Source organism: Girardinichthys multiradiatus, chromosome Y (genome assembly GCF_021462225.1).
Source record: "Girardinichthys multiradiatus isolate DD_20200921_A chromosome Y, DD_fGirMul_XY1, whole genome shotgun sequence".
Classification (NCBI taxonomy): Eukaryota; Metazoa; Chordata; class Actinopteri; order Cyprinodontiformes; family Goodeidae; genus Girardinichthys; species Girardinichthys multiradiatus.
Window position 1 is genome coordinate 27,297,913 of NC_061818.1, and position 20,252 is coordinate 27,318,164.

Consider the following 20,252-nt stretch of genomic DNA (forward strand, 5'->3'; position numbering starts at 1 on the left):
TATTTGTGTTTTCATTAATGTTGCTTAATTCTTGCAGTATCAAACCTGAATGTATCAGAAAACATTCTTTGCAGTAATTTAGTTAAAAGTGAAGCTTACATGTTAAGTAAATTAACTGAAATATTTGAAGCGTTTCTGTCAATGTTGATAATTGTGACTTACAGTTTTTGTTCTTTTTGTGTGGTTGTTGATATTTAACTGGTGTATTAGTCATATTATGTTGGGATTTTGCATCCTGGCGCCTACATGCCTAGTGGGGTTTATCTTGGTATTCTCTCTGGCGTTTCTTGAGCAGCACTGGTTTCAATAATTTATTTAATCATTTGTGCATCAGACAATAAACAGCCTTTGAATTGTTTCCGTGCAGGAAGTGAAAAAAATTTGTGCTGGAACAAAACATAAAAGTAGAATTGATAAGCAAATCAGCCATGTGTTAAGTTTGTAGACTTGTGCTCCACTTCTGTTTGCAGTTTTCTTTATCTGGACTCCCTCTCTTTCCTTCACACCCTTCCTTGCTCTGCCCCTTCTCTGCATTTCTTTTAAAGTGCAGTGGTGCATGATGTGCTGTTTCAGGGGGGTCATGTTACCATGGAGATGTTTAGCGCGACACAGGTTAGGACGTTTGAGGCATTTTCTTTCATTTCTTTTTTTTTTCTCCCTCCTCTCTCACTTCCAAGCTTACTGGGGGAGAATAAAAAGCAGTCCAGATCAAACAAAGAGAGCAAGAAGAGAAGAAAGGAGGGCCTCAGTAATGGCTCTGTGAGTGTAACGCTAAACTAAGGGTGAACCAGTAATGACGGGAAAGAGTCCCGTAGAATGTGGTAGAACAGATGGAGCTATACAGTGCATCCCAAAAAGCTGTGTACTTCATATTGGGACAGTAGGTAACAGGCCAACAAAAAGTGGTGGAGGGTTTAACAAATAAAAGATATGGAAAGTGTTCTAAGTAGATCTGGATGTATCTTTAAATTTATTGTTTCACTGAAAGGTAAAGCTCTTCCCCAGTTCCAAGTCTTTTAAAGTTATTACCAGATTTTTTTTCCCAGGATTCACCGTGTTTATCTCCACATGTCGTCCAATGAACTCTGATGAGTTTCCCTGTACCTGCTGTAGAAAAACATCCCCACAGCATAATGCTTCCACCTTTGATATTCACAGTGGGAATGATGTGTTTAGGTTGATGTGCACAAGTAGTGATTTGCGTGCAGAGCCAGAGCACCTTCGTCAGCATTTTGGCTATATCCCCTGTATGGCTTCTGGCAAACTTCAAATAGGAAGCTTTTAACCCTGACCTGCCTACTGTGTTCCTTTCTAATGTTCTCCAACAAACCTCTGAAGCATTTACAGGACAGCTGTAAATGCTTCTGACATTGAATCAAAAAACAAATATGAACTATATTTAGTAGGTGGCATCTGAAGGGAGTTGGTTGCACAGGATTTTATTTATGGGAATCAGAGTAAAGGGGGCTGAAATCACATGCAACCTTTTTTCTGTAAAAAGTAGGGAACCATGTTTCTATTTCCTTCCTTCCAATTATGTGCTCTTTTCTGATGGTCCTTTACAGAAAATCCAAATCAAATGCAATGTAAAAATTGCAGGGGATGTGAATTGTTTTGCAAGGTGTTACGGCTGGTGGCCGTATGTGTGTTTGTTTTGTACCTTCATCAACAGACTGGCCAGCCGATGTCGCTGAAAAGCACCGTTTTCCTCCGTGCTATCGGTACCGCTGTTTCTGATAGGATCGGATTTCTTCTTCGCTGGATACCCTCTTCTTCGCTGTTCCTGACGGACTCTGATCTCCCTGCGTGCTCTGCACTCCTCCTGCTGGACGTCTCCGGGAGTTCATGTTGGACTATTCATTTCCTGGTTCTTCTGAATTCGCCGCCAATCAATAAGGGACTACATTATATAAACTCTCTGCACCTGCCACTAAAGGCAGCTGGTATTTGGACAGAACAGCTCGCCACTTCTGACTTTGGTGTTGTAAAATTTTGAAGCTTGGTTATTGTTGTATGCTTACCTGCTTGATGACTCCATCTTGGCTCAAAGGAGTCTCTTTAAAGTTGATTGGGCTTTGTCTTGATTTGTTTGTTTGCTTTTTGTTAGCAGGGACGTTTTTGATTTAGGAAACTGTTGAATTAGTTTGTCCCTCCTTTTGGGGGATTATTTTTAGTTAAATTACTGATGGTTGTGTATTTTGTTAAATTTATGGTTATTGTGTATTTTGGGTTTTACCCCTTTTTATTTTCAAACGGTTTGTACTTTAAGTATCCTCCTTTTGTTTGTTTTGTTAAAAATAACGGAAACTGAACTAAAAAGAAATAAATTACTCTTTCTTTCATTAAACCAACAACACCTGGTTTGAATGTTTACTTCCCCCTACCCCTAGACCGAGTGGGGTCGTAACACAAGGCATTGTAGATTAGGTGTTAGTTGCTGAGTGTATGGCGTGTTGGAGGGTGGAAAAAGAATGTGAACATAGACTTGTTTTCTTTCATAATGTTGTTACTAAGGAGACATGTTTCACTCCTGTGCATATGCCTGCGCTTGTGTGACAGGTTCCTGTCTTTCTGTGTCTGACTCTTGTCCGTTTGTTATTGTTTCATGTTTAGGTGTGTGTCAATGAGAAGAGTGAGATGAAGGCCCCACATAGGCATGTCACTTACACACCCTGTCAGACATCTCATTTACTCTGTGACTGGCAGGTTTCTCGCTAACCACATTGCCCGTTTCAAAACGAATGGGAATCAACAAGCAGGGGCAGATTCTCCATGTTTAGATTACTGAGGTCAAGTCAGAAGGGCCTTGCTATTTGCTCTACTCTGATTGTGCACACAGAGGGAGCAGTGGCCTACCATTGTGGTCATTTAAAATGAGGAGGGGGGGTTATTTGAACTCTAATCTCCACAGGTGAAAGCCATTTATTTCTGCACGTTTCGCTGTAAAATAAAATTAAAGTTCCGTCCTTATGCAATACCTTTGGGGAATTCCTTGATAAGTTTCGAACAGTGTGAAGCTGCACAGATGCAGAAAAAACAAGTTAGACTCTAGGGCTGATTGAGATCAACGCAGATAAGTCTGGAGCAAATGGCACGTAGCTCACTTCAACATCTGCATCTTTGGGGACAGAGGGAACACCTGGATCAGACATGCTTTTTGTCTGAGAGGGATAACATCGAGGAATTTGCAGATTATCTAAATTCGGGTTTCCTAACATTGCTTCTGTTTGAAAAAAGAAAAACCTTTCAAACAATGGAAAACATTTTTGCTCACCACAACTACTAATAGGTACTGAAACAAGATGTCCTGCCTTTATTCCTCATAAAGTAGCAGCTTTTCACTCTTTTTAAGCCACTGGAGATTTAACAACTGGAGGTATGCTGGCCTCTCATCCCACCTTAGTCCAATTCTTAACAGAATTATAATGGTATATTTTAAATCTCCCAAAGTACTGACAGCAAAAGAACACCTACTGTATCTAATAGGACAAAACAGGGTTATATTCTGTCCTAATACAAGTTGGTTACCCAGGATTTCAGAAATTCTTCTTTCCCTTTCTTTGCCTTGTCTCTGCTTTTTAGCGTTTAGTATTTATTAACTAAATGAGAAGGATAAAATATCACTTCAGGTAATTAAAATGCTAACTTAGTTACAAAAGAAGCATACCCTTATTTATTTGTTTGAACCCACTGAAAGATTCGACTAATTTATGTATTCTAAAGGTAAAAGGTTTTGTCCAGACTTTTGATACATCTATTGGACTATATTGAATTTATACAATGTTTAACTTTTTGACATTTTGTCACGTTACAACTTCAAACCATTATTGGTATTTTATGTGATAGACACAAACTGGTGCATAACTGTGAAGTACATGAAAAAAAAACGATACATGGTTTTCCAACATGGCTCATGCCCAGTCAGATCAGTTGAAGAGTATCTATGAACATTCATTTTTAATTCTCTACACAAATTCCCAATTGTATTTATGTCTGGACTTTGACTGGGACATTCTTACACTTGTTCTGCTGGAAGGGGAACCTCTCCCCTCTCAAGTGTTTGGTACCCTGGAACCAATTTTCCTGGATTGCATCATCATCTGACCAGCTTCCTTGTCCCTGATAAAGAAAAACATCCCCATGGAATGATGCATCAACCACCATGTTTCATCATTTAGGATGATCTGCAGGGTTAATCTTCTGCTACAGAAAGCGTTTTACCTGTCAGCCATAAAGTTAAAGAAAAAGCACCTTCTGCCACACGTGCTGTCTCCTACATGGTTTGCAGCAAAATACAAACAGGACTTCTTTTGGCTTCTTTCAGTAATGACTTTCTTCAGATAACTCTTCCAGAAAGAACCTTTCAGGCCTAGGGGCGGATTAACATTGCAGATTCCCCTGGGCACAGATAATTAATTCTGTTGAGGTTAAAAAATAATCATTTATTGGTTATTCCTGCCACATCTGAAGCCAATCTCAAAGTTTCTTTCTTAAACCGCTAACAAGATGGGCCCTAAGTAGATGTGGGCAGGTTTAATTGAGGGGTATAAGAGTAAAGGGGACTGAATACAAATGCACATCACACCTCCTTATTGTAATAAAGCAAAAAACATATATAATTTTTGTTTTACTTTTATGCACTACTTTGTGTTGGTTTATCACAATAAATCCCAATAACATCCACTGAAAAAATCCCCTGTTGTTGCAGTAAACCTAAGCTGGATCCTTTGGGCCCCAGTGGTATAACTGAAGAAGGAAGAACAAAGTATGTGTTAAAACAAACATCCTCTCTAGAGTGAAGCATGGTGGTGGCTCAGTGATGCTTTCTGGCTGGTGTGGTTCTTCTGGCAATGGTAACCTGCAGCATGCAGAGAACAAGATGCATTCAGTCAAGTATCAGGAAATCCTAGGAGGAAATGTCATAAGTGTTGTGGAAAAGCAGAAACGTGGGCATCATTTGAACTTCCAACAGGACAATAACCTCAAGCATGTCTTGAAGTCCATGAAGACATAGTTGCAGCAGAAGTCCTGGAAAATACCAGCCTGGTCATCATACTGGAATTCTATTGGGAAAAAATACATAAATCAAAGAATATTAAATAATCTGAGGTCTTTGCCCATGAGGAGTTGATTAATATTCCTCAGTGTTGTTGCCAGTAGCTGATGTCTGGCTATGAAACATATGAGCAGCAGGTCATAACCTCAGAAGAGTGCTCTTCTGTGTACGAAAGGTGTTTGTCTTAAAGGGAGTGAATAATTTTTACACTGCATTAACATGGCAGTTTTTGATTATTGTGGAAAACCTTTTTAATTTTATGAGTGATATTAAATTTGTTGAGCTTTTTAGATTGTTCTTGCTTGGTTTGTTTACTTCAAAAAGCAGCTAGTCTGTGTATTTGCCAATAAACCTAATTTGAGGTTGAATCACTTTAGATGCAAATGTAAGTGTTGAGCTGCCTGGAGACCGTATCAATTCACAATAACTGCATTAATGTATACAGCTGCAACTACCAGCAGCAGTGCTCCAACTACTTAAATTTTACATAACAGAACAGATTTGAATATATCATAAAAAATTATAAACTCATGAAAGGAATGCAGGGCGACTGGCTGCATCACACCCATCTTAACAGCATCTGTGAATTTTCCTTATTGTATCATACATATTTGTGCCACCACCGTGTTTACAAAATATGACCAAAGAGACCTTACCATCTGCCAAAACGCTTAGATCTGTCTTTGTTGAATTTCCTGCTGCAGGAAAGTGTCAGCAGTATCACACCTCGCCATCAGGAACTCACACAAACAGACAATTACGGGGATAACAAGTCAGCACCTGCTAAACAATAAATCGCTCAGAGCCCAAGGTATAAATTATTCTGTTGATGTGATGTTGTAAAGAGTTGCTTCCTTCTAGCATATCTATTTTTTACATAAAATAGAAAATGTACATGAACACGCTATCTACTCTAAAATGTACACATTAGTCTTAGGAAGGATAAATGTGCAGAAAGGTTGCATTGCGTTATTTGATAAGAGCTCATAATACACCACGTTTCTTTTAGCGACAAGCTAAATGGTTTAGAGCAGCCTGAGCTTACTTACCTGCTCCTTGTCTAAATGGGAAAAACAAACCAGCTCTTACTTTTAACCTTTAAACAATATATATAGTAAACACTCTTAAAAACCTGTCCAAAAAATTTTAAAACAGACATATAAAGATGTGACTCATAATCATAACAAGTGCTCTAGACTGCGACATGACGTTGTTCAATAAAATAAATGTATTTATCAGGAAGTAAACAAAAGGCATTGTCAGGAGAGAGTACTGGCTGATGTTTTCATTCCAAAGCAGTAACTTGCTGAGGTGTCTGAGGCGACCAGTGAGAAAAGGAGGGAGGTGCATCCTGGGTTCCAAGGTCAACAAGCTAAACCTCCTACAGACCACTGTTTCACGTGTGGAGGTAATATAATAGTGACAGCAAGTGTTAGCTCATGCTGGGGGATCAAGAAAACACACCATTTATCACTTGCGCTTAAAAAGGGGAATGTGTAGATGTGCACATGTTGGGCCTGAGGAGCCATTCTCACTGCAGATACAGGGCTCAAAGAATCAACAGTTTATACCAAACCTACAGGAAAAGCACACCAACATGAAATTTGTTTCGAAGAACTCTTCAATTACAGTACCTTGCCAAAGTATTTACATCCCTTGAATGTTTGTTTTACAACTTATCACATTTCAACTAAAAACTTTAATATATTTTTTGGGGATTTTATGTGACAGACCAACACAAAGTAGCTCATGAAGGGAAAGTAAAGTTTTACATTTTTTACAAAGAAAAATCAGAAAGATGTGGTGTGTATTTGTGTTTAGCAACCCTGACTAAATACTTTTACAGAAATATTTTTTGATGCTATTATAGCTGGAAGGTCTTTGGGGTTTCTATCAGATTTGCTCATCTACAGACTGAAATTACTACCTCCTCTTCTTTGCAACTTTTAACAACCCAAGGGCAGTTACTGCGGATGGAGGGACATACAGTTTCAACTCCTATCACAGGTTAATAGTTGGATTTAGGCATGAACTTTGACTGGCACATGACTGGGAAATGGCCCAGGACAGGGAATTGAAATGGCCCAGGACTGGGAATTGAGCTGAGGACAACTGCATTGAGGACTGTATCATCTGCATATGTCGTGCCTGCTCAACCACTGAGCCATGGGGCGCCCCTGTGTTTTTAGTCTTGTTGTCCTGCTGGAAGGCTAACAGGTTCTCTTTTTGTATTTAGCTCCACCCATCTTCCCACTGACTGACACTTCCCTGTCTCTCCTAAAGAATCGCTACAGCATGTTGCTGCCATCACCATGTTTTACTGTGCAAATGCTGTGCTCAAAGTTGTGTGGAGTGAGCTGAATTAGTACTGATAAGTATTACTACAATTACATGTCAGGAAAACTTATGCATAATTAGTAGACTGGAGGCATTTAGTAAAAAACAGCGAGTAGCAGGTATCATGTTAATATAACAGCATGTCCACTATCATCCTTTTCTCTTGTATTGTTTGTGTCGTAGTGTTTCTTCATCTGCTACAGATATGTAAGACATCAATTCCAACCCCGTTTACAAAAGATCAATGGCAGCGATGCTGAGTGATTCTTCAACAATGTCAGTTTGACAGCTCCAGTTTTGCTCTTTGTCTCTGCCCTTAATTATTCTTTAAGATGGTTTTGTTGACAAGTAATGATCATGGCTGTGGAAAATCCAAAAGAATGATGGTACTGACAGGGAGATGGGAACTCGCTACCTGTCTACACATGGAGTAGCTGGCAGGAAATTGGTGGAAGTTAGCTGCAAATTAATGTTACATACAGGGCTCTGATATTTTGAGTTGGAACAAGGTAGTAACAAGTGTTAGTGATAACTTGGAAGCAGCTGTATACCACAATGGAACTGGGATGCCTAAAATTGTTCACTTCTATTGAAGACATCACACCTCTGTGTCCTCTGCTGTTACACATAAGAAGAACTCCAGTGAAAATGACCTAATGACCTGTTGATTTGATTTAAAAGTGTGGTTAAAGTAGTATCTTTTCAGCATGCTGCTCACCTGTGTTTCCTACTTTCTTCCTTTGTCATTTTTTTCTGGCGACTGTCCCACAATCAGACATAATTATGTCTTTGTTTATTTAAAGTGATGTTCCACCCAAGTGTGACCAGCTACACCAGGGCTGCCATAACAACATGACACTGATAGATGTGCTTAAGCTTGACATTCTGCATTGCTGTTGCAAGTCTTCGTCCTCTAGGAGACATGGCTTTTCTCAGGATTCTGTTGCAAAACACAGAGAACATCGCATGCATAGAGCAGCTCATAAACAGAATCAGCCAGTTGGGTAATTTGATTTGAATTTCTTGCATACTTTCTCAGGAGCCCACAAACAGTGCCACTGCTTGTAAAAGCGCTTGTTTGTGTGAATTCAGTTGTATTGTGTGTGCTTTTGTTTCGGTATGAGCAAACAGTTTATACTCTATGTATGAGGCACCAGATATAACATAGGACAGAATCTTAAAAAAAACCTTTATGTTTCTATTGGATTTGCCTTCACAAAGCATGGTTTAATCGGAGAGCAGGGGTTGCTGTAACAAGACACGCTGAACCTGGTTTTGCTAGGCCATGCTCTGAGAATCCATCGCCAAACATCAGGGGGGAAACAAACAAAGAGGGCATAAAGGAGAAACACACGGAGAAAAGAGAACAAGGAGAAGACCAAGTGGAGTGGGAGAGAAAGTGGGAGAGAAGCCAAAAGAGAGAGGAAGTATACAGATAAAAACAGAAGTTGAATTTGGGGCCATGTTTCAAACGGAGAGCTTTGTTTTCTGACAGAGATCCCTCTCAAGAGATTGAGCTGGAAAACAGATTACAGTAATGAAAGTCATCCAAGTTGCACAATGTGTATCTCAGCACCATGTGAACTGAAGCTGTTGTTCATCAAGCTGTACTCTGCTGCTACAGGACTGGAGAAGCTTAATGAAGCATAACTGAAGCTCTCTGTTTGAACGCTCATGCACATTCTCTCAGGTAAAAACTGATCTGCCTTAAACATCTGTCAGAAATTTAAACATTTACTTATGGATGGGACGTGGTTTTATTTATTAGCCCTCTTTTATTGGACTTTCACAGGGGGATCAAGTTGCCGTGCTCAGATGAATCAAGCTCTCTAAGGGGGAGCTGTGGTTTTGAAAGAGCTTTAAGAATTGTGAACAGCAGAAAATGTGGATGGGTTTGGGCTGTATCACCGTTACACTCTGAGAAATACCTTAAGTTACAGTTAGTTTGCAAAAGCTTCTACTCGAGCACCCGTGAAATTAAAACAGGTCCAACTTAGTGATTTACATGTTCTGTTTTGAGGGTACAGATGAACAAATATGTCAGTGTGTGTTGGTGTTGGCAGGCTTTCTTTGCTGGCAGTGGGTAGATGTCCTTTTGTGATCTCAAACTGTTAACACCGGGGGTTTTAGGTTTCCTAATGAGCCAACTGGAGAGACTGGAGTTCTGAAACCATCCCAGCACAATTTACCTTTCACTAAGCTCCATTGGTTTGGTGCTCAGAATGACAAATGCTTGTTACCATTTGCTTTATCTCCCCAACTAGGTCTAGGTGCTTGTCCAAAGCCAAGTTCTGTCACTTCAAAGGTTGAGGTATGGTTGAAAATGTAAAAAACAAAAGAAACGTTGATTTTATTGACCAAACTGGAATATTTCTAGAAATGATGTGAACATAATCCTTTTTAGAAGGAATTTCCAGCTTGCCAGAGGTGCTTTGGTCATGATGGACTTCCTTTAGGTTGTGGTCTGAGTCACTTGTTGTAAACCTAGTCTAAACAAGGGACTAGGCCACAGGTAATATTGTTTTAAACATCCTCAGGTTAGCACTCTTGCCTAGCAGCAAGAATGTCCTCGGTTCAACTCCCTGCTGGGGGTCTTTCTGCATGGAGTTTGCACGTTCTCCCTGTGCATGCGTGGGTTCTCTCCAGGTACTCCGGCTTCCTCCCACAGTCCAAAAACATGACTGTTAGTCAAAAACATGACTGACTGAGCATTGCCCTTAGGTGTGAATGAGTGTGTGCATGGTTGTTTGTCCTGTGTGTATCTGTGTTCCCCTGCGATGGACTGGCAACCTGTTCAGGGTGTACCCGCCTTCCGCACATAGACTGCTGGAGATAGGCAACATCTTCCCCATGACCCACTATGGAAGAAGCGGTAGAAAATGACTGACTGACATCCTCAGGTTTTTTTGGGATGTTTCCTGTGATCAGATTTAACCTCACAACCTGCAAACACCTAATGTTACTCTTCAGTTTTGCATCACCAATGGATTATGAAACTAAAATGAACAAATTTTACAAAGTTTATTTCACCCCTTTTGTGTTATAAATTATTCCTGTAAAGAAGGATAAAAGTAAAGGAGAAAGAAAGCATGTATTCCCAGTCCTATGTTATTACATAAAGTGCAGCAGTTGTATGGACACTGCAGAAAATGTTGTGCTTTAACACTAAAAGCTAAATAGTTAATGGTATTAATTCATATAGTGTTTTCTAGTTATACTGACCACTTAAACCACTTTACACTAAAGCCACATTCACCCAGTTGCACTCACAAATGCACACACACTCATACACAGATATGCAGAATGGGAGGTAACTTGAGGTTAGTGTCTTGCCCTCGGGGCACATTGACATGTGCCAGGAGGAAGCTGGAATTCAACCCAAAACTTTGAGATTGCAAGACAGCAAATCTACCAACTCAAATATGGCATTACAAAATTAGTTTTCTGGCATACAGAGTATTCTGTATGTAGACCAAAAATATCAGTTTCGGTCTCATTTTCCATCTTTGATGTATCCCCTACATGGCTGGTGGCCATAAATTCGTGAGATCCCCAAAGCGTGGGACTTCGTTTTACAAGCCTAATCAGTTTTTAACTTCTCCACAACTTTGGTAAATGGTAATTTTACTCTCTTTGGCCTTCACAAAACAGCTGCATTTATTTGCATTTGTTGTTTAATGGATAATTCCACCACCACCTCACATTTTCACTGCACACTTTTACTCAAAATACATTGGACCAAGAGCTTTTACCCTCACATCCACACCTGCTGTGATGGGGTCATCTTTATTTATGAGTTATCATGCCAAAATATAATAATATCATAAAAAATCAAGGTGAGTAAATCCCTTTGACCTTTATCATACTCTTAATTTATGCCGGTGTGAGATGGGAAACTTGATGGTAGCATTTGGAAGCCTGTTTCCGATATGACTCAGATATCATTATTTGAGAGAGACAGAGAAGGGTAGAAGAGAAAGTTGGAGGAAATGAGATGCAGAAAAAACAGACATTGTCAGGGAGACAGAAAGAGGCAGCATACTGAGTTACACAGACTGTTTTCTGTCTTTTCTCAGTGGACCAGAGAAGATGCTATCTAAATTATGTGTACTAGATCGTAGAAACTTCTGCTTTATCTTTGCTGTGTGCACTGGCGTTTGTGTGTTTGTTTTTGAAAAAGAAAAACTACATTGGCCACAATGAAAACCAAGAGATATTATCAACTGATTATAATGTTTTGGAGGTTTTATCATATTCTGATCACACACTTTTCTTTAATGATATAAAAAATACAAACAAAACATTTATTGAATCTTTATTTATTCAAATTTGTTCCACTGTGTTTTAAATACATCACCAAATTACAAAACTCATACTGCTAAACAGCATATTTAAGTAGTTACAGAACTTTATGACCTTGTTTTTATGTCTCTGACCCACATGACAAGGGCCTCCCCTTGTGTCTGGTGTGTAAAACAGCAGGAGTAAAGGATATGAAATTATGCAACCTACTTTGAGGAAGTAGGTTGCATTTTTTGAAGACACCATTTTGAATGTAGGCACTTCAAAATGAGTTTACAAATTTTATTAAGGATTACCTCTTTAATCCTATTGGAATGTGTCAGACACACATCTGGTACCTCAAGTAAGAGGTGGAAAATCAGAAATAACTATTTCTAACCTGCTTTTTTGTGTTTTTATTGACGTACACCCTGTACCGAGTTGCCGGCCCAGATTTCTCTGTTTTTATTCTTGTAAGATTATTTTTCGTTATTCACAATCTATTTGCTTTCTAACAGGATGCTTACTGGAAAACACAACCTGTACTGACATTCGTGTTGCTGAGGGATTTAGATTTAAACACCAATGCCCAGAAGGCAGCGAGATTTCTGTTGAAGCAACCGATAAGGTATGTTTATGAGTAGTTCATGCTTTGTTTTAAGAATTCAGTTTGTCATATTGTAATCAATTTTAAGTCTTTATTTAGAAATTGGTATGATAGAGGAAGTTAAAGAAGAGAATGTGAAGGTATTTTTTTTTTAAACAGACCCATCTTGCCATGGCCGATTTACGCAAACAGTCTTTCAGTCATGTGGCTGATATAGTGAAAATGGACAACCATTCAGTGATCACAAAAACCTGCCAAGATCTAATCTTTACATGCACAATTGTTACTGTAAGTATATTTTAATCAAAGTCTTGAAGAATGGAGATAATTCTGTATATCCTGACCGCTCTCAAATTAAACTTTAATTCTTTTCATAGGAAAATCTTGTCCACCTTGGAGAGAAGTGTGTGAACATCAAAACCAGCAGTGGTAATATCTAGCAAAAAATACTTTGTGTCTCAGCAATCTTCTCTCATTACACTACATTGTCATTACACTATCTATATCTATGTAATTATAAATATACCCCTTCCTCATTTCAGCATGGAATGCTTCCTTATTTCAACCAGATGATTTTAGTTTGAGGACTGAATGTGAGTGAAAGCACAGGTGATGTTATTTTTTCTACCTTAGAGCTGTTCAACATTTTCTCCTCACTATATGTTCATTGTTTCTGTCACCTAGACATTGCAGCCATCCCAATCTTTGTTTTTTCTGCACTGCTCCTTATCTCTTACTGTTGCTGGAAAAAACAGGGGTGAGTCAATTCTTTTACACATAAATCAGTAAATTTATTAAGGGCCTGAGAGTGTATAAACATTTTTTTACAGGAGCTTTTTATTTCTCAAGGTATTGCCCTGATCTTAGCATCATAACTTTGTCACCTATAGTAGCTTCTTGGAGGCCATAAATCACACTATGTGGTGAAAAATGACACTTCAGTTGCAGGTTAAATAACAGAGTTGAGCCTTTGTTCAATCAAATATTGGAAACATTATGAAACATATAAATGCCTAATTATTCAGAATCATATTTAGTTTAAAACTTGACATTAAAAGAACAATACAGTTGGCCACTTTCAGCCCTAATTTGACTCTGCATGCTGAGATTTTCAATCTCATTATGGGGGATCAGTTTGTCAGAGATCAGGAGAAAACTTCTGCTGTATCCTTTTTTTCCTTTTGGGCCTTATTTCATCCTCATTTGTATCATTTGTATCAGCATTCTCCTTGGGCACTGCCATCTTGAATCATCACTGTTGCCATCTATATGTGAATGCAAAATTGCCTGCAGCACTGGTGCTGTTTTGAATTCACTACTTAAAGTACATTAAGTGTAAGTACATGTAGGCAGGGGAGTTGGGACCTTCTTGCTTTGTAACCTGTAGCTCATAAAACCAGTCAAACCTCAGTTTTAGAAATTGAGGAGCCGGGCCCTGACTGAATTCACTAATTCAGTGCTATTAATAGATTCAATACTGTTTGTTGTTTATTTCTTTAAGGAATCAACTGAATGCAACGTATTTGAGATATGTTATCACCTGTTCCTGTTTCAGAAGGGTTATTTTCCACAGCGTCCCTAGGTAAGTCTTATTATGTTTTAATCAGTTTTGTCTAAATGCAAGAAATACACTGTAATCAGTAGGTTGCAGTTAGTTAGGAAAGGGAGTTTCTATCTTTAAAAATAGTCACGTCCCTGAATATATTGTCTTTAATAAATACCTACTAATTTAACTTATTTCAGCTACTTAATGTGCATGAATTTCCCCTTAAGAAACCAAGAAGGAAGTGGATTCCCAATGGTTGGAACAAGAGATTTAGCAGGACAGCACAACGGTGACATCAGGTATGTTAACTTTTGAAACTACTTTCAGAAAAGATTGCTGAAGGTAAAAACTTACTAGTTTATCCTGAATATAACAGGAATGGAAGAGATCCACGTGGAAGTGGTGAAACCGACCAACACACACTTGAAAGCGTTATCAGGTTAGATTGACACCTTCGTAGTTAAAAATCTTTATCTGCTCTGACCCCTTTTCTTACGTTGTTTGTCAGGATTGACAAAGTGTGTCTGTGTAAATGTATCAACATCATGGAGTCTAGATTTTATTTTGCTAAAAGCTATTGATTCTTCAGCTGATGTCAAAGCTCCTTAGATCCTAGTTTCTTGAAAATGATCACAAAATCAAAAAAACTTATTAAAACTAGTTACATTTGCATTCTTTCCCCACAAGTTTAGGTTGAATTGCCACTATACCAGGGTACCTTCTAAAAGAGTTGTTTGTTACTTTTTAATACCTGTTTTGTAGTGGAGACATGGGAGCTCCCAACAACACTGATGCCAGCCCAGTGAACAGTTGCGCTTACCATACCATAACCATAATGTGTTCAATATTAATTATTATATTTATGACTTGACAGTGTTACCTGGAAATAACTTTTGCGTATTTCAGCTTTAGGAACATGAGAGAAGATCCAGGAGGCATAAATGGAACTGCAGGAAGAGAAATTAAAAGGTATGTTGAAAAAAAACATATATACATTGCCTTGCGAAAGTACTCGGCCCCTTCAACTGGTCAACCTCTCGCCACATTTCAGTTAGGAATGTTTAAAGCTTGGGAAATCTTTTTGTATCCAAATCCGGCTTTAAACGTCTCCACAACAGTATCTCGGACCTGCCTGGTGTGTTCCTTGGTCTTCATGATGCTCTCTGCGCTTTGAACAGAACCCTGAGACTATCACAAAGTAGGTGCATTTATACGGAAACTTGATTACACACAGGTGGATTCTATTTATCATCATCAGTCATTTGGGACAACATTGGATCATTCAGAGATCCTCACTGAACTTCTGGAGTGAATTTGCTGCACTGAAAGTAAGGGGGCCTAATAATATTGCACGCCCCACTCTTCAGTTTTATATTTGTTGAAAAAGTTTGACACATCCAATAAATTTCATTCCACTTCACAATTGTGTCCCACTTGTTGTTGATTCTTCACAAAAAATTTGAATTTTATATCTTTATGTTTGAAGCCTGAAATGTGGCAAGAGGTTGATCAGTTCAAGGGGGCCAAGTACTTTTGCAAGGCACTGTAGATATATATATATCAGTCAGTCAGTCATTTTCTACCGCTTATTCCATAGTGGGTCGTGGGGGAGCTGGTGCCTATCTCCAGCAGTCTATGGGCGAGAGGCAGGGTTCACCCTGGACAAGTCGCCAGTCCATCACAGGGCAACACACAAAAAACCATGCACACACCCATTCATACACTCATACACCTAAGGACACCTAACAGGCATGTCTTTGGACATATATATATATATATATATATATATATATATATATACATACAGAGAGAAAGAGAGAGAGACGGCCAAAGGTCAATATTTCAGTCACCACAGCAAAAAATGGCTATTTTATAGAATCTAAAATATAAAACCTATTTAAAGTTATTTTACAATTCTTTGTTTGCTTCATTATTGCATATGTGTTCATTCGCCGTTTTGATGCCTTCAGTAAAAAACTACGTGTGTGTATGTGTACATATTTATGTATGCTTGCTATTTTTATGAAAGTAAAAAAAAAAACTACGTAACTTAAGAAAAATATCTATATATGTTGGTAAATGTAATGTATAAAGTTATGTCCAAGCACCCAATTTACTACTGTAGCTTAAGATGTGCTGGTCAGAAGTAACAAGCATGAGCTACAAAGGAAATAAGCTGCATGAGGGGTGGAAAAAATAACAGCATGAAACAGTGTGAAAAGCAAAACGAGATAAAATAGCCAACCATGAGGCACAAACATGAAACATTGTGATATGGCCTAGTAAAATGGTTTGTCATTCTCACCTTGTTGTGTTTCTGTTTCTGTCTGATAAATGATAACCACTGACTACCTCTCCATGATCAGGGAGCTGGATGGTGGAGGGGCTGCTCCACATCGTCAGGCTGAAGAACAGCCACTGCTGCCAGATCAACGGTGAGGCTGCCACTTGCCGTGTTGATGCACCTTCAAATGTGTGACCAAAGGGAAACCTGAGACATGTACCAGTTTCCGGTCTGCCTAGCATGTTTTTTTCTTTGATTTGGCCCTGCTGCTCTTCAAGATTCCAAGGGGGAAATTTAAGTGCTTTCTCTACCACGCCATTAGCACACAGCCTAGTTTAAACTATTGAACTTCTTATCTCTACTTTAAAAATGAGCAAATACCACATGTTGCTGTTATAATGCAGCATCTAAAAGTTCCATTTCATGTCTGTCTCCAGAGCTGCCAGCGAAGGTTTAGACATGGCGGGTGAAGCTGTAGCTTTGGTGAACGAGCTTAGCATCGACCAGGACCGAATCAGCAGGTGCTCTGCTGCACCAGTGAGTTGGGAAATATATTAATGTTATTATAATAAGGTTTTTTTTATTGTTCAAATGTTCTTTTGTTTGTTTGTTTGTTGTTATTTACTCTCTTACATTTTTTTTTTTGCAGGATACTGACGTGGAGTCAATACGTTGTGGAAATCCAACAAGCAAAATATAAAAGATAATAATGATTTATTACAATAATACATATAAATATTATATTATATATAATAATAATAATAATAATAATAATCACAGTCACTATGTAAGACATTTACTGACATGTCCTTTAGGGTTAGCTTTTTGTCTTCTTAAGACTAATACTAATAAGAATATTTCAGAGGTATGAGTCAATGGTCTTGAAAACAAATTTAAAAACATAAATGGAAAAGTTTGGTTGTTTTGGTTCAGATTTGGAAATTATTGCTATTTGCAAACTAAGTGCATCAACTAAATGTACTTACAGCTTAGCTGTTTGATAAGGCAAGTATTATTCTATTTTTTCTGTATGGAAATACTGACTGCTGAGCTTGACCAAAGGGGTGGGTGAACCACATACATGTCAGAAATGTGCTGCATACCTGTGAGGACTAAAGAAAAACAAAATTACACTATATAAAGCTTATTATGAATATGTTTGCCTAAAATAAAGGCAATTTCTTTATAAATTATGTACATTATGTAAAGTATTACAGTTAAGCCCAAGATCATTCCTCTCACTGGAAGTGATAACATTATAGAACCAGATTTCTGACTTAAATCACAGTTTCTGTGGAGGAAGCTAAAGATTAGGATGATGGCAAGTAGTCCTCCCAACCTCAAAGACTTGGAGCTCGTTACCAAAGATAAATGATCAAAACATCTGCAGAAATTTGCAAACAAAGCTGGTCCGCAGTTAAAAAGTTACTGTTACTGTTACTTATTTGTTACTGCTGTAAAGTCAATAAGGATGTTTCTGTTGAATAAATGAGAAGGGTTTAAATATTCTTTTACAGGGCATTCTTTAACTAAATGTAAAAGAAAATATCAATTATGATTTTTAAATTGATATTCTTTTTATTTGTTATATTATCTTTTGAGAGATGTCTCGTTTCCTCTCAGAAATAAAATTCTTGGTTGAATGAAACAAGTATTTTTTAAAATCTAAATCTGCCAGGAGAATTATTCTGGGTAAGAATTCATACAGTTAAGTCTGTATTTTTTATGATTGCAACAAACTAATTGTCAACAATACTATAAATGTATTCCTTTTAAATTTGCTAAGCTTATTTATTTCCATTTTCTTTTGCACATAATATAAATCTTAGTATATTTACCTATTATTACAGGAAATACTTGTGACAAATTTACAGTTTTCAAGTTTTTACAATAGTAATATTTTTTGGGAAACACACACGTGTGTATACTTCATGTCAATCTAGTTCTTTGTAAGTTTTTTTTTTTCATTTTATTGTGACAACATGTTTATATTATTGCTTTTATTAATCAATCTGTTTTGTTGTATCTATAAGTGCCTCATAACTGTAATCTCCTTTTGACTTTCAAATCTCAAATAAACGTATTTTCCAATGTATTCCACTGCTGGATCACATCCATTCTTCACTGTTCAATGTAACCCAGCACTTTTTGGACTTTTACACAAGGTGGCAGTAAACAATCATCCGTTGTTGAAGCACTCAGAAACACAGTCAACAGTGATTTGTCTTTTATTAGGCTGATTGAGTTATTCAAATGAAATTGTGTTTTTATTCCAGATTGCAGAGGAATTTCCAACTGATCCCAGTTAAACTTTGGATTTTTGTCATCAGTCACTGTGAAAGTAACAACATGCTTTTGCTGAAGGAAAAAAACTACATCTCTGTCACAGTACAGTTGATTGACTATTGTGTGATCCCTGTGTGCAATCAGGGAGTGTGTTTGGGTTGGTCTCTGTGTTCTCATACTGTAAAGTGCTCAGGCCTAAGCAATAAAGGGACTGTAAGTGCAGTGCACATCATTTGGTAATTCAAGTGTTAAATGATGAATGTCACAGGCTGGTTGCTCCTGTGGCTTGATGTATGGTAGTAATTATAGTCATACACAAACACATAAGAGCTCATGCTGAACTTAATACATCCCCTCTCTATCTCCTGGGATCTGCTGACAGTTGCTGTGAGCCTTGGTTTGTCAATGTCTGACTCTATTTTAAGCTTCCCTAAATGTGCAGTGACCTTGAAAAAGCCCCTTTTCTTTACTTTCAGATAGTCTGAATGCCAGGAAGTGAGCGTGGCAGGGTTGCATGCTTTGTTGCTCATGTCTGTTATATTTGTGCAGGAAGGTGTTACAGTTGCATTGGTGAAAAGAGGGTGATTGAATGGTCAATGCCTTCAAGTTTAGTCTCTTAGGGAGTGTCAGGGAAAGGACATGAACAAGGCTGGCCTGATGCATGGATAGGTGGCGCCCGCACATGTAAAACATACATCTTTAGTACACGTATGGCAATTGTTTGAACCTATGTGTGGATGCGGTTAATTTTTGGACATTTGTGAAATAGTTATTAATCCTTGAGCAAATAAATGGAACGTAGTGAGAGCCGAACACAAATCACTAAAGATGTGGGTTAAGGAAAGCTACAAAGCATATGTTTTAACGAGCCATCCTTAACTGATCTAGCGGATCATAATTTTTTTATTCTTACTCTGGAGAGTGCTGCTGTGCAGCACCTTGGCGAATAGTGTACAAACGGTGTTGCATTGAGGAAATCAGTAATCTGCACTCACAGTGCAGTTATTAAAAGATTACATGAGGGATCACACCACACAGTATGATTAATTAACCTTGACTGATGCTTTAGAAAGCCGAACACAGCAGAGGAATTATCACCACAGGTCCGTGTGTACCTATACAAACATATATAGGACGCTCTGTAAGCACCACGATAGCTGGTCTTTACAATATTTACTTATTTTTGTGAAGCAAAGCCCTGCTCAACCTTTCCTTCAGGAACCAAAAGCTATTTAACATTTTCACCAATTTGCTTCTCTTTGCTATGTCTATGATCACTTTATAGTGTATGCTTTGAATACAGATCATTGTTTGAGCATAATCCCCATCCCTACCACCTGGTCAAATCTGCTTATGCATGCTGTGTGGCTCATAGGCGTGCTGACTCAGGAAGGAAATTAGCTGCTTGGCCTCAGTATCCTGTATCCCATGATACTTCAGTGAACAGCACAATACAGTTTGGACCAACTGGAACACCCAATGAATTAAACATAACCTCTGCATGTAAAGATAACTTTTCAAATCCACTTTGTATTGTAAGGCAGGGAGTTAATTTTAATATAGAATTGCAGAGAATTAATTATAACTTTGGGTGGTTATTACCTTTTTATCACTCAGGCACATAACAAGCACACAAGCAATTAGGGCGCGACAGCTCGCAACTACTTCCACATTAGCACAAAATATTTTACACCTTCAGAACATCTCCAGAAAAATCCCTCAAGCATGTGTGAATATTCTTAATATTTTTCTATTATTATGTGCTGATACAAGGTCGCTCCGACCTGCAATGACGAAAACACTGACAGAAATCTATCCCCGTTGGCCCAGACTGCTACCAGAGGAATGACTGTGA

At 38.2% G+C, this 20,252-nt stretch overlaps 2 protein-coding genes across 3 annotated transcripts in view; both read left to right on the forward strand.

The window, feature by feature from the left end:
- LOC124864970 overlaps positions 1 to 20,252 on the forward strand; it is a 458,718-nt gene that overhangs the window by 178,921 nt on the left and 259,545 nt on the right. The gene's annotated exons all lie outside the window — the stretch shown is intronic.
- LOC124864975 lies at positions 11,901 to 18,206 on the forward strand. Its single transcript, XM_047359937.1, has 13 exons — positions 11,901 to 11,948; positions 12,193 to 12,302; positions 12,441 to 12,569; positions 12,659 to 12,710; positions 12,824 to 12,874; positions 12,966 to 13,038; positions 13,783 to 13,863; positions 14,055 to 14,126; positions 14,204 to 14,266; positions 14,734 to 14,796; positions 16,194 to 16,262; positions 16,549 to 16,648; positions 16,761 to 18,206. Exons 3-13 carry the CDS (start codon positions 12,453 to 12,455, stop codon positions 16,809 to 16,811), a joined length of 792 nt encoding a protein of 263 aa, XP_047215893.1. The 5' UTR covers positions 11,901 to 11,948; positions 12,193 to 12,302; positions 12,441 to 12,452; the 3' UTR covers positions 16,812 to 18,206.